Consider the following 12523-nt stretch of genomic DNA (forward strand, 5'->3'; position numbering starts at 1 on the left):
CAGGGAAAGGCCTCCTGGCCCCTTGTAACCAGATATAAAAGGAAGTGTGTGAAGGGCAGTTGTGTCAGATCTTTCTGCATCCCAGTCTATCCAGGCCTGGATGTCAACCGGGGTCCAGCCGTGAGCCAGAATCTCCTGTTCACATTCTTAAAAGCAGGGAGGCCCCTAAATCTCAACAGTTTGAGATTCTGTGCTTGCTTTCTTTTATATGACTTTATGTAATTTTTTTTTCAACTTCATATTGATATTAAGCTGCTTGGATAAAGGAGCTAAGTAAGTTCAGAAGAAATAATTGGGTTTAAGTCATGTCTCTTTTTTTCCCTGCCAAATATAGTAAATTCCACCAGAATATGCGCTGAGCCATGCTAGTTCATCAGATTAAGTTCCTTGGGCATACAGACTGATATGTGCTTGTCTGCCCCTGGCATCCAGCTGAGTGGGCATTCATATTCAGCCAATGCTCACTGAGCAGCGATGTACTGGACCTGTGGAATTCAAATGTTAGCAAAATAGGGTCTCTGCCTTAAAAGCTCTAACATAGGGGAGGGAAGACATGAACATAGTACTCCAGCACTGAGCAAAATGGCTCTAGACAAGGAAAGACTATTTTCTGGTGATAAGCTCAAAAAAACTTCACAGAAAAAGTGGCACTTGAAACAGGCCCAGAAAAATGGGCACATTTAAGTGTATGAATTCAGGAGGAAATGACAGTAAGTATTGATGGGGAATGGTGTCTGGATGAGAAGGTGCAAGTTGTGGAATGTTAGTTTGTAGGGAAATATGATGAGTTCTCTTGGGGGCAGTTTCAGCTTGAAATGTTAATAGATTGTGCCTATGTATCTGTAATTGATAAGACAATCTCTTTCCCAGAGTCAACCCTTGGAGGTGCTGCTGCTTCAAATTATGCAAATTCCACTTGGGGCCCGGGAGCCTCCTCCAACAACGGCGCCTCCCCCAACCCAATTCACATCTGGGACAAGGTGATTGTAGACGGGTCTGACATGGAAGAGTGGCCTTGCATTGCCAGCAAAGACACTGAGTCTTCTTCCGAAAACACCACCGATAACAACAGTGCCTCGAACCCTGGCTCTGAGAAGAGCACTCTGCCAGGAAGCACCACTAGTAACAAAGGAAAAGGGAGCCAGTGCCAGTCTGCAAGTTCTGGAAACGAATGTAATCTTGGGGTCTGGAAATCTGACCCTAAGGCTAAATCTGTTCAATCTTGCAACTCTACTGCAGAGAGCAACAATGGACTAGGAAATTGGAGGAATGTAAGTGGTCAGGATAGAATTGGACCTGGCTCTGGCTTCAGCAACTTTAACCCAAATAGCAACCCATCTGCCTGGCCAGCGCTGGTACAAGAAGGAAATTCTAGGAAAGGGGCATTGGAGACAGATACTAGTAATTCCAGTGCACAGGTTAGCACAGTAGGTCAGGCATCCAGGGAACAGCAGTCAAAGATGGAAAATGCGGGTGTTAATTTTGTTGTCTCTGGCAGAGAACAGGCTCAAATTCATAACACTGATGGACCAAAAAATGGAAACACTAACTCCTTGAACTTAAGTTCACCAAACCCCATGGAGAATAAGGGAATGCCCTTTGGAATGGGCTTGGGGAACGCCTCCAGGAGCACTGATGCCCCTTCACAAAGCACTGGAGATCGAAAGAGTGGGAGTGTTGGATCTTGGGGTGCAGCTAGGGGGCCTTCTGGAACTGACACAGCCTCTGGACAAAGCAATTCTGGAAACAATGGGAACAATGGAAAGGATAGAGAGGACTCCTGGAAAGGAGCTTCTGTTCAGAAGTCAACTGGGTCAAAAAATGACTCTTGGGACAATAATAACAGGTCTACGGGTGGGTCCTGGAACTTTGGCCCTCAGGACTCTAACGACAACAAATGGGGTGAAGGGAACAAAATGACATCTGGGGTCTCTCAGGGAGAATGGAAACAGCCGACTGGGTCTGATGAGTTGAAAATTGGAGAATGGAGTGGTCCAAACCAACCAAATTCTAGCACTGGAGCATGGGACAATCAAAAGGGCCACCCCCTCCCTGAAAACCAAGGCAATGCCCAGGCTCCCTGTTGGGGAAGATCTTCCAGCTCCACAGGAAGTGAAGTTGGAGGTCAAAGCACTGGAAGCAACCACAAAGCAGGAAGTAGTGACAGTCATAATTCTGGCCGTAGGTCGTATAGGCCCACACATCCTGATTGTCAGGCTGTCTTGCAGACTCTTTTGAGCCGAACTGATTTGGACCCCAGGGTGCTCTCAAACACTGGCTGGGGCCAAACTCAAATTAAGCAGGACACAGTGTGGGATATTGAAGAGGTGCCGAGGCCTGAGGGGAAATCTGACAAAGGAACTGAGGGGTGGGAGAGCGCTGCCACACAGACCAAGAACTCAGGGGGCTGGGGAGATGCACCCAGCCAAAGCAATCAAATGAAGTCTGGATGGGGGGAGCTCTCAGCCTCAACGGAGTGGAAAGATCCCAAGAACACAGGAGGCTGGAACGACTATAAGAACAACAACTCTTCCAATTGGGGAGGAGGACGACCAGATGAAAAGACTTCTTCCTCTTGGAATGAGAATTCCAGCAAGGATCAGGGGTGGGGAGGTGGACGCCAGCCCAATCAAGGATGGACTTCTGGAAAGAATGGTTGGGGAGAAGAAGTTGATCAAGCAAAAAACAGCAATTGGGAAAATTCCACAAGTAAACCTGTGTCTGGGTGGGGCGAAGGAGGGCAGAATGAAATTGGAACTTGGGGGAGCAGTGGGAATGCAAGCCTAGCTTCCAAAGGTGGATGGGAAGATTGCAAACGATCTCCAGCATGGACTGAGACAAGCAGACAGCCCAGTTCCTGGAATAAACAGCACCAACAGCAGCAGCAGCCCCAGCAGCCACCACCACCACAACCAGAGGCTTCTGGTTCATGGGGAGTCCCACCCCCACCACCTCCAGGCAACGGACGACCTTCCAATTCCAACTGGAGTAGCGGGCCGCAGCCAGTAACCCCTAAGGATGAGGAACCCAGTGGTTGGGAAGAACCATCCCCACAGTCAATTAGTCGGAAAATGGACATTGATGATGGCACTTCAGCATGGGGAGACCCCAACAGTTATAACTACAAGAATGTGAATCTTTGGGATAAGAATTCCCAAGGGGGCCCAGCACCTCGAGAACCAAACCTGCCTACCCCGATGACCGGTAAATCAGCATCAGGTAGGCAGTGGCTTTTCTTGCAGGTTTTGATGAAAACAAATCCTAAACCAAGACATTTTTATTAAGCTGCATTTATTTAACTTAGCTGTGTTCTGGGAATCTTTCCTGAATTAACAGAAACACTTTTTTTTTTAATAAAATGATAGTTTTGATGGTATTTTTTAATGTTCTTTCTTGGCAAAAGGAGAAGATGGTATCCTTGTGTTATTCTCCCAAAATTATTATTTTGTAATTGTATTGGTCTGCAAAATCCAAAAGACTTATATCTTGGTAAACATCTATGCTCTAGATTTAAAAATAAAGAATTAAAATAGTAGCAGGAGTAGAGCTGATTTCCATTCTGGATCTACCCTTGGCCACATCCTCTATGTTTCTTTTTTCCCTGGGGAAGGGAAGTATTGTGTGTTGTTCTTACAGAGGCTGTCAGAACACTGTAGCAAAGCCAGGATCTGGAAGGTTTGGGTCACTTTACAGATAATTAAATTATTACCTTTGAAAATAGACTACTTTGTATGACATTGTTATCTAATGATAATCAGTTGTCCAGAATTTAAATCTCTTCCCGCTTTATTCAAATAGGAAACACCAAACCCAGTAAATTAAAAGTAGTGCTGGTAATATCATTCTTAGTTTGTGATTGTCAACTTGAATGCCCCATAAAGCATATAGTTCAACAAACTAAGGAGATACACCACTCAAGTGTTTTATTTTTCCTTAGTTAAAATGAATCACAATACCTAACTTTCCACTCCCCAACCACAGATCAGAACTATTTGGAAAAAAACAAAAATTCAGAATTACATTATTGTACTTTATATGAGGCCTGTGATGGTTGCGTCTGTACTGAAAACGTACAAACTTTTTTTGTTGCCATTATTCCCTGAACAATACCATATAACAACTACTTACATAGTATTTATATTGTATTAGGTATTAAAACTAGTCTGAAAATGATTTAAAGAATATTAGAGGATGTGCGTTAAGTTATATACAAATACTACTCCATTCCACATAAAGAACTAGTGTATCCATGGATTTTGGTCCTGGAACCAGTTCCCCCCACATACTGAGGGATGACTGTAAAGTAAAAGCCTTCGAACTGTACAGAAAAGCAAAAGGTGATAAATAAAAGAATCTTAGCCCCTAGGGTCTCTCTCTCCCCCCACGGGTAATCTCTTTTGTGTCTTATTCAAACATTTTGTTCATGCCTGTATCAAAATATATCCTTTAATCATTTTTACACAGAAGAGATTATAGTACTGTATTTCGCCGTGTATAATGTGCACTTTTTTTTTGCCCAAGTATTTGCGGGAAATTAGGGATGCACATTATTCGTGGGTATAATGGTTGCATAACTCCATGTGTAGTATGCACAACAACGTTGGTACGCATTATACACAGGGCGCGTTATGCACAGCCAAATAAGTATATGCACTTCTTCACCTTGCTTTTTTCATTATACATAAAAACTTTCCATGTTACCACGTACAATTGTTGTCTATTAATGGCTTCGTATATAGTATTTATTTTATGGGTGATCCACAATTGGTCTAACCAGGCCCTTTTTGGTAGATATTTAGGTTGCTTCCAAATGTGTTTTTACAGTGATGCAGTGGGCATTGTTGTATATGTAATTTCATTTACTTTTATAAGTTTAAGTATGGTATCATTTCCTGGTAGTGGAATTACTGGGCCAAAACTGATAATGCCAGATGCACTCTGAGGGTGGAACCTATATTTCTCAGAGTGCCTGTTTCTTCCCCCTTCACCCCCACTGGATATTATCCATTTAACACATCATTCTTAGAGACACATTTCCTGCCTTTACAGTCTGGAGCAAAAGCACACCACCTGCTCCTGATAATGGTACTTCAGCTTGGGGTGAGCCAAATGAAAGCAGTCCTGGGTGGGGTGAAATGGAAGACACAGGAGCATCGACCACAGGCTGGGGTAATGCACCTTCCAACACTCCAAATGCCATGAAACCTAGTAAGTATACAGTGTTACTTTTGAGGGGTTCTCTGTTAATTGGGGGGTCAGACATTTTTAGGGGCTGTTTAGTGTTTAAACTTGTTACAACAAGATTCGGGGCCTTGAACCTTTAATAAATGGTTAGTAGCAAATGGTGGTGACTTGAATTGGCAAATGTTCAAATGTTCACAGTGAACTGAAAGTCACAAGTTAATTTTGTTGATGATGTTTTAAGTTAGGTTTAGTGTCTAGCCAGAATTGAAATGTTGATGTGGTACTTTTCTTGACTAGTAACTGGAATACTGCTCTCCACATCTATTTTGCATTTCTACTCTTTTGTTAGTATAATTCAAAGAGTTCCATGGTTTTTAATGTGGCACATAGTCTCTGCTACCCAGTGACTTCATCCTTCTGTTCCCTCCTTTTCCCTTTGTCTCTCTTCCCATGCATCCACCCGCATAGGAACATTTAAGGTTTCTTGAACCTGACAGAGATTTATTCATTTGAATTTTTTAAACAAAGCACGTAATACTTAAATTCTTAGTCATTAAAAATCTAAGCTAAACTTGATCCAGCTGGCAATATGTAGTCACAGTAATTTGCAAAACTTTGTAAACCAATGCTTTGGAATGTCTCAGTGGATGTTACTCAGATGAAAATTTCAATTTCAAATGCCTGTTTTCACATGTTTGTAGTTTTCCTAAAAAGTATTCCAACATCCCTTTTCTACCACATTGTAGACTTACGAATTGTCTTTTGATTTAGAAATGTGGTCATACTGAACAAAATTTGAACACAAATTTTAAAATTATATTGTCAAGTTTATTGTATGATATTTAGGACTCTTACAGTGCTACATGAAGGATTGTGATCTTAGGTATATTGTATATATTAACTTGACTGCATTTTTAAAATCAAGTATCCCCTCAACTTCATAGAAAGAGCTTTATAAAAGCTTTGATTTTCATTGTAAAATTGGTAGTATTGGGAACAACCATCCTGGAGACTATTAAACAGATCCAAAAAACTGTTGGAAGATGTGAAGAGACTCTTGGCACAGAGGTGCTTTAGCAGTAGTTTCAGGATTTTTATGTTTTTCCCAACCTCAGCATCACCTTTCTTTCATCATAAAACTGTCACTTTTGCCCTGACCGGTGTGGCTCACTTGGTTGAGCATTGTCCCGCAAAGCAAAAAGGTCATCAGTTTGATTCCTAGTCAGGGCACATGCCTGGATTGCGGGTTTGGTTGGGGTGCATAGAGAGACAACCAATCGATGTTTCTCTCACATCAATGTTTCTCTCCCTCTTTCCCTGCCTTCCCCTCTCTCTAAAAATAAATAAATAAAATCTTTTTTAAAAACCTCATTTTTCTCTAGGTATTAAAAATGCTTTCTACTCTTCAGGATCATCTGTATCATAGCTGTAGCTACCCTTTCTCTGGGTATTCTGAATGTGTAATAATCGGACGAAGGGGCTTAGGTCATCCCAGCCTATCAACTGATGCTGGTCTTTAACCTGTTATCTTCTCTAGACTACAGATATCTATGCCTAAAAATAAGTTACCTTTTTTATCTTGGACGTCTTTGTTTTTATAAAACGATCAGTATGATATTTATGTTGGGCTTTTAATTCCTATTTTGTCAGAGGGTGATATAAAACCTGTGCTTACATAATAATGAATAATCTCATATGTGGAAGAAACTAACCTTGTTATCAATGGCATTTCCAGTAGCAGGGGGAATAGCCCCTAAGCCCTGCCTCTTGCTGTCCACTCAAAAAGCCTTTCATGTAAGGCTGGATAAAAACCCCTTAGAGGGTCCATCAGGTCCCCTTGGGCCTTGCGAGGGGTGGGGGGTGCCACAGTTAGAAGAAACCAACCTCCTTGTGCTCTTGTGTACTTCATGGCTGTCATAGGCCTGGTCCCAGGGAGTGGCAACATCATTCAAGGAGTCACTTCTTTTACTTAGACTCTTCCTGTGAAGCTGTGTAAATCAAATAACTACCCGTTCCATAAATGTTCTGTCATGTAGTAAAGTGAAGATGTGGATGGAGGTCTCTAGGCAAGGTAGCCCATTTTCCCCTTTTTCCATCGTTTTGTAGGGTCTTATTACCACCAAATGTATCCTTCAGTTCCATATAGGATGTTTAGAAGGAAGTTAAGGATTTATCCCAATCTCTAGATTAAAGATCTATGTTGAGAAGGGGATGTTGGTAGAGTTGGATACTGACATTCTACTTTGTTGAACATTAGAGCCCTCATATGTGGTTTCTGTTTTCCTTCTTTCCTTCCCCGTTCTCTAACAGTTTCCTCCACCTGTCCTTTAAAATCCACTGCTTATAGTATAAGACCATTGCTTATACATTGTCTTTGCCTAGGATCTTTCTTAGTGTTTAACACATTTCAAGTATATAAATTAATAACTTTCAAATTTTTATGGTTATCTTTGAATTTCTCTTTCACCATAATATTGATATTCAAAATCTAACAGAATTTTTTTTCTTCCCTTTTTCATGTTCTTTATTTAATTTTACCCCAAACAAGGTAGGCAGGTATTCCTTATCATACCCCATATTTGAGGTGTCCATTATAAATCACACAACATACTTTTAGGAATGTAAAGCATGATCCTTAAGAAGAACAGATTTCTCTTAATTTAAATGGGAAATTTCTTTTAAGTAGTGATATAGGTTCTTTTCAATTTTGGAATTTCTGTCAACTTTGTAGAAGAGGGACATCATTGAACCAGAAGTCAGGAGGTCTTAATTCTGTGGTTTCTTAACTAACTCTGTATCATTGAACTTTTATGGATTTCCATTTCATGGACTCTAAAATACGAATAATAGCCCTGGATGGTGTGGCTCAGTGGATTGAGGTGTGGCTCAGTGGATTGAGTTCTGGCCTGCACCAAAGGGTCACTGGTTCAATTCCCAGTAGGGCACATGCCTGGGTTGCAAGCCAGGACCCCAGTAGAGGGCACCCGAGAGGCAACTATACATTGATGATTCTCTCCCTCTCTTTTTGCCTCCTTTCCCCTCTCTAAAAATAAATAATCTTTTTAAAAAAATAATTAATACTTTCCTTGTCATATAGATGTATAGATAAAATTACATTATATATTAACAAGGAATGATTATTGTGGTTATTGTTACATCAATGCTACATTTTTAAGGAACGATTATTGTGTATTTACAAGGAATGATTATTGTGGTTTTTGTTATATAGCTATTGCATACAGTTTATTCATTCTTTTCCTAAAGATTCCAAATCTATGCAAGACGGCTGGGGGGAGAGTGACGGGCCAGTGACAGGAACTCGACATCCCAGCTGGGAAGAGGAGGATGATGGAGGAGTCTGGAACACCACCGGCTCTCAGGGAAGTGCTTCCTCCCACAACTCAGCAAGCTGGGGACAAGGAGGAAAGAAACAAATGAAGGTAGTCTGCTTTAGAAATATTTGAGCTTGCTTATTTGTTCTTAGAAGGCAGAACTGAGAATTTTCAATGGAAGGAGTAGGGCAGCTGGAGTCCCTTGAGGTTATTTGTAACAAATAACTACTTCCTCTTTACCCCTCATTTTCCTTCCCCATGCCTTTGAAACCATAGACTACAGAACTATTGCTGTGGGTAAAATGGAATTTTCAAAGATAGGAGACTTTTTTCTTTCTTTCTTTCTTTCTTTTCTTTTTTCTTTTTTTTTTTTTTTTTTTTTTACTTTTAGCATCCATATTATAATTATTCTTTGGAAGTTTTCAAGGAACTTTTTATGAATGTTTTATGCTTATGTTTTCTAAAGCCAAAAAGTCCTCAGAGTAAATCCCCATGAATATGTAGAGAAACTAAAGTAAGGTAGCTTCTCCAATGGCAATCAGCCTGGTTGGTTTTTATCTAACTCAGGAAATTCCAAGGTCCGGACCTTTCTCCCAAAAAAATGAAGCCAGTGTGTAACCCTGCTGCAGCAACTAAATGATTTATCTACATCCTGTGCCAGGTTATGTTGTAAGCTTTTCACTTTGCATGTCTTAGAACAGCTCAGTTTCTCATTGGATTTGCAGTTTGATGAGGACTTTGGTTTTCAATCTAGAACAGTAGTCTTTGAACCTGAACTACTCTCTCGGCAGAAGCACTCTAGTTTCATTCCAATCTTTCATTCCACAAATAAAGTGATGGAAATAAGAAATGGGCAGCCATATACTTACTTTCAACATAGGAGCCCTGCTGCCCTGTGAAACACTTCAAGGCGAATGCCCTCCCAGGTTTCAAATTCCAGATGCCATCTTAGAAGGTCTTCGGTAGGCTAAAGGCTGTGGCTTTATCCCCTTTGCCTACAGGATATTAATTTTGTTCTTCATACAGTAACTCTTACATAGCATAGGAATACAGGTTATTGCTGTTAGACATTTTGTTTAAGCACTCTCAGGAAACATTTTGTTTCCCTTTTTAAGGATTTTTATTTTCTTACTCTGGTCACAAAAGGAACTTCAGCATTTTTGTACTCTCATTTTGTTGAGTATGCTGTGGCTTTTTTGTTGTTGTTATTTTTCAAATTAATAAGGAAACCAAATTAAAAGACAGTTCAGAATACTGCTGATTGAAAGGAAGCAACTGAGTGAAAAATAACTAGCTCACTCAGGTAACCACCAAGATTTAAGTTAATTGAGAATTAAATGTTTCTGCTCTGTGAGTGATGATTCTGACTTTTCATATTGAGGGCCTTTTTTAAAAATTATGATCAAATACAGTTAACATAAAACTTACTATCTTAATCATTTTTTTCCATGTTCTTGAAGAATTTTCTTACATTTTTAATGCTATTTTAGTACAGCTGTCTCCATTTTTCCCCCTTTGCCCTCCTCTACCCATCCCATCCCCCGTTTCCACAGTCAGTTCCCACACTGTTGTCCATCCATGGGTCATTCATACATGTTCTTTCTCTAGTCCTTTCCCCTTCCTTCCTCCATTATGATCCCCCCCCCTCCTCCCCTCTGGTCACTGTCAGTCTATTCCATATTTCCATGCCTATGGTTCTGTTTTATTCGCTAGTTTATTTTGTTCATTAGATTCCTCTTATAAATGAGATCATATGGTATTTGTCTTTTACCGACTGGCTTATTTCACTTAACATAATATTCTCCAGTTCCATCCATGCTGTCACAAAATGTACGAGTTCCTTCTTTCTGCTGTGTAGTATTCCATTGTGTAAATTTACTAAGTTTTTTGATCCACTCACTTAATAATGGGCACTTAGGCTGTTTCTAGCACTTGGCTTTTGTAAATAGTGCTTCTATGAACATAGGGGTGCATAGGTTCTTTTGAATTGGTGATTCAGGATTCTTAGGACATATTCCCAGCAATGGAATAGCTGGGTCAAAAGGCAGTTCCATTTTTAATTTTTTGAGGAAATTCCATACTGTTTTTCATACTGGCTGCATCAGTCTGCATTCCTACCAACAGGGTATTAGGGTTCCCTTTTCTCCACATCCTTGCCAGCACTTGTTGTTTGTGATTTATTAATGATGGCCATTCTGACCAGTGTGAGGTGATATCTCATTGTGGTTTCTGTTCTTTTGTTTGGGCCACATTGCTTTGTCCCCTCATTTAGGCAGCCTCCCTGTGTTTGTTTCTGTGTATTAGGTAGAGCTGTTTTGACTCCTTGTCTTAATAGCATGGCCTGTTGTAGAAAAACACAACCATCTGGATGAGTGTGGCTTCTTTAAATCCTTGGTTGTTGAACCTCCAATCAGCTCGATTTTCTGACAATTCTGGGTGACACTCATTCTGTAGTCTAGCTGTCATTTCTCCTATACTTGTACGAGGAGGCCAGGTGTGTTTGCCTATGCCTCCATCTTGACTGTAAGTCCTATTTTAATCATTTTTAAGTGTACAGTTCAGTGACATTAAGTACATTACATTGTTGTGCTGCCATCACCACCATCTATCCATAAAACTTTTTATCTTGCAAAACAAACCCTGTACCTATTAAACAGTAACTACCACTTCTCTCCTCTCTCCAGTGAGGGTTTTTTGACCTTAAAACATATAACTAAATTTAAGTACCTTATTACTTTCAAGAATAATAAAATTACTATAACAAATACCATCAGAACACAAACAGAATTTTTCAACTGTAGAATGTACAAGGGCACAAAGCCCCGTAACCCCTACCCCCAACAAGTCCCCATCATAGTTCCACCTGCTTTCTCCCTGGAAGTAAAAATGAAGCTAGTGATCATTGTCTTGTTCAGGGGAGAAACTAGCTTGTCCCACCAAGAAAGAAACAAAAGCCCATATCTGCCTTATTTTGCAGTAAGATCAGCTAGGCTTCTTTCCCACTGGGGACCCATGTCTTTTATACTGAGAAGCAAACAGATGAAAGTACTACATGGATGCGCACAGAAAATTATAACCAGTGTGGTTAGGCTGCTTTCTAGACAGCATGCAGTAGCATCAGACGCTTTTTTCCTCCTGATACCAACTGGCTTGGGGTACAAGGAGCTACCAAAAGGGAAAGTACTAGCATGCAAACATTATAATTTAGAAAATCTGATATTGACTATATATTTTTCCAGTTACTTCTAGTTCAGTGTAACAAATAAAATAACATGGATATAACTAAGGTTTATTACTCTTTTAGAGTAATAGTTAAAGAGGAATCATTAGGATTCAAAAAGGTATGAATTGAAAAGAAAATAAATTATTTGGTTCTGAGGTGACATAATTTCATTTCTGTAGTGCTCACTAAAAGGAGGAAACAGTGATTCATGGATGAATCCTCTTGCCAAACAGTTTTCAAATATGGGATTGCTGGTAAGTTTTATTTTTTCATATGTATAATGTATCCCAACTTTTAGTATAAATTTTAGTGCACTGGTCACATACAGTACAAAATTACAGATTTAGAAACTGGTTAAGAAATGTTCCTGATTTGAATTAAACAGTATTTGTTATCTGTTCTTTTATTCTTAATGAAACCCACCAATATTTGAAGGTTAATGTGTTTTTAAATATATAGTCCTTGCAGCCTTTTCTTTAGACAGCTAGGGAAGAAAGAGACAGGCACTTAAAATTTATACAGTTTTCTCTGACTAGTGTACCAGTTTTTAATATTATCATTTTTAAAAAGACAACAACAACAAGGTAGAAAAACAATTTGTGATTAATTATATAGGGAATTCTTATAGAATTTCTAATTTTTTTAATCTCTTGGGAACATCATGGGGTCAACCTGTCCCTGGTTGCCAAAAGACAAATGACTTTGACTTGGCTGCATATTTCAAGATTTGATGACTTGACAAGTCACGAGAAGAAGTTGTCATCCTTTGACTGCCACTTGGGAA

The 12523-nt window shown here is 39.8% G+C and overlaps 1 protein-coding gene across 7 annotated transcripts in view; it reads left to right on the forward strand.

The window, feature by feature from the left end:
* Positions 1–12523, forward strand: part of TNRC6B (trinucleotide repeat containing adaptor 6B) — a 235796-nt gene that overhangs the window by 183729 nt on the left and 39544 nt on the right. For all 7 annotated transcript variants that reach the window (XM_053919604.1, XM_053919603.1, XM_024579685.4 and 4 more), the window contains 4 exons: positions 871–3219; positions 5050–5208; positions 8449–8624; positions 11919–11993. In XM_053919604.1, coding sequence (XP_053775579.1) covers positions 871–3219; positions 5050–5208; positions 8449–8624; positions 11919–11993 — 2759 coding nt within the window. The remainder of the gene's footprint in view (positions 1–870; positions 3220–5049; positions 5209–8448; positions 8625–11918; positions 11994–12523) is intronic.

Source organism: Desmodus rotundus, chromosome 3, assembly GCF_022682495.2.
Source record: "Desmodus rotundus isolate HL8 chromosome 3, HLdesRot8A.1, whole genome shotgun sequence".
NCBI classification, from domain to species: domain Eukaryota; kingdom Metazoa; phylum Chordata; class Mammalia; order Chiroptera; family Phyllostomidae; genus Desmodus; species Desmodus rotundus.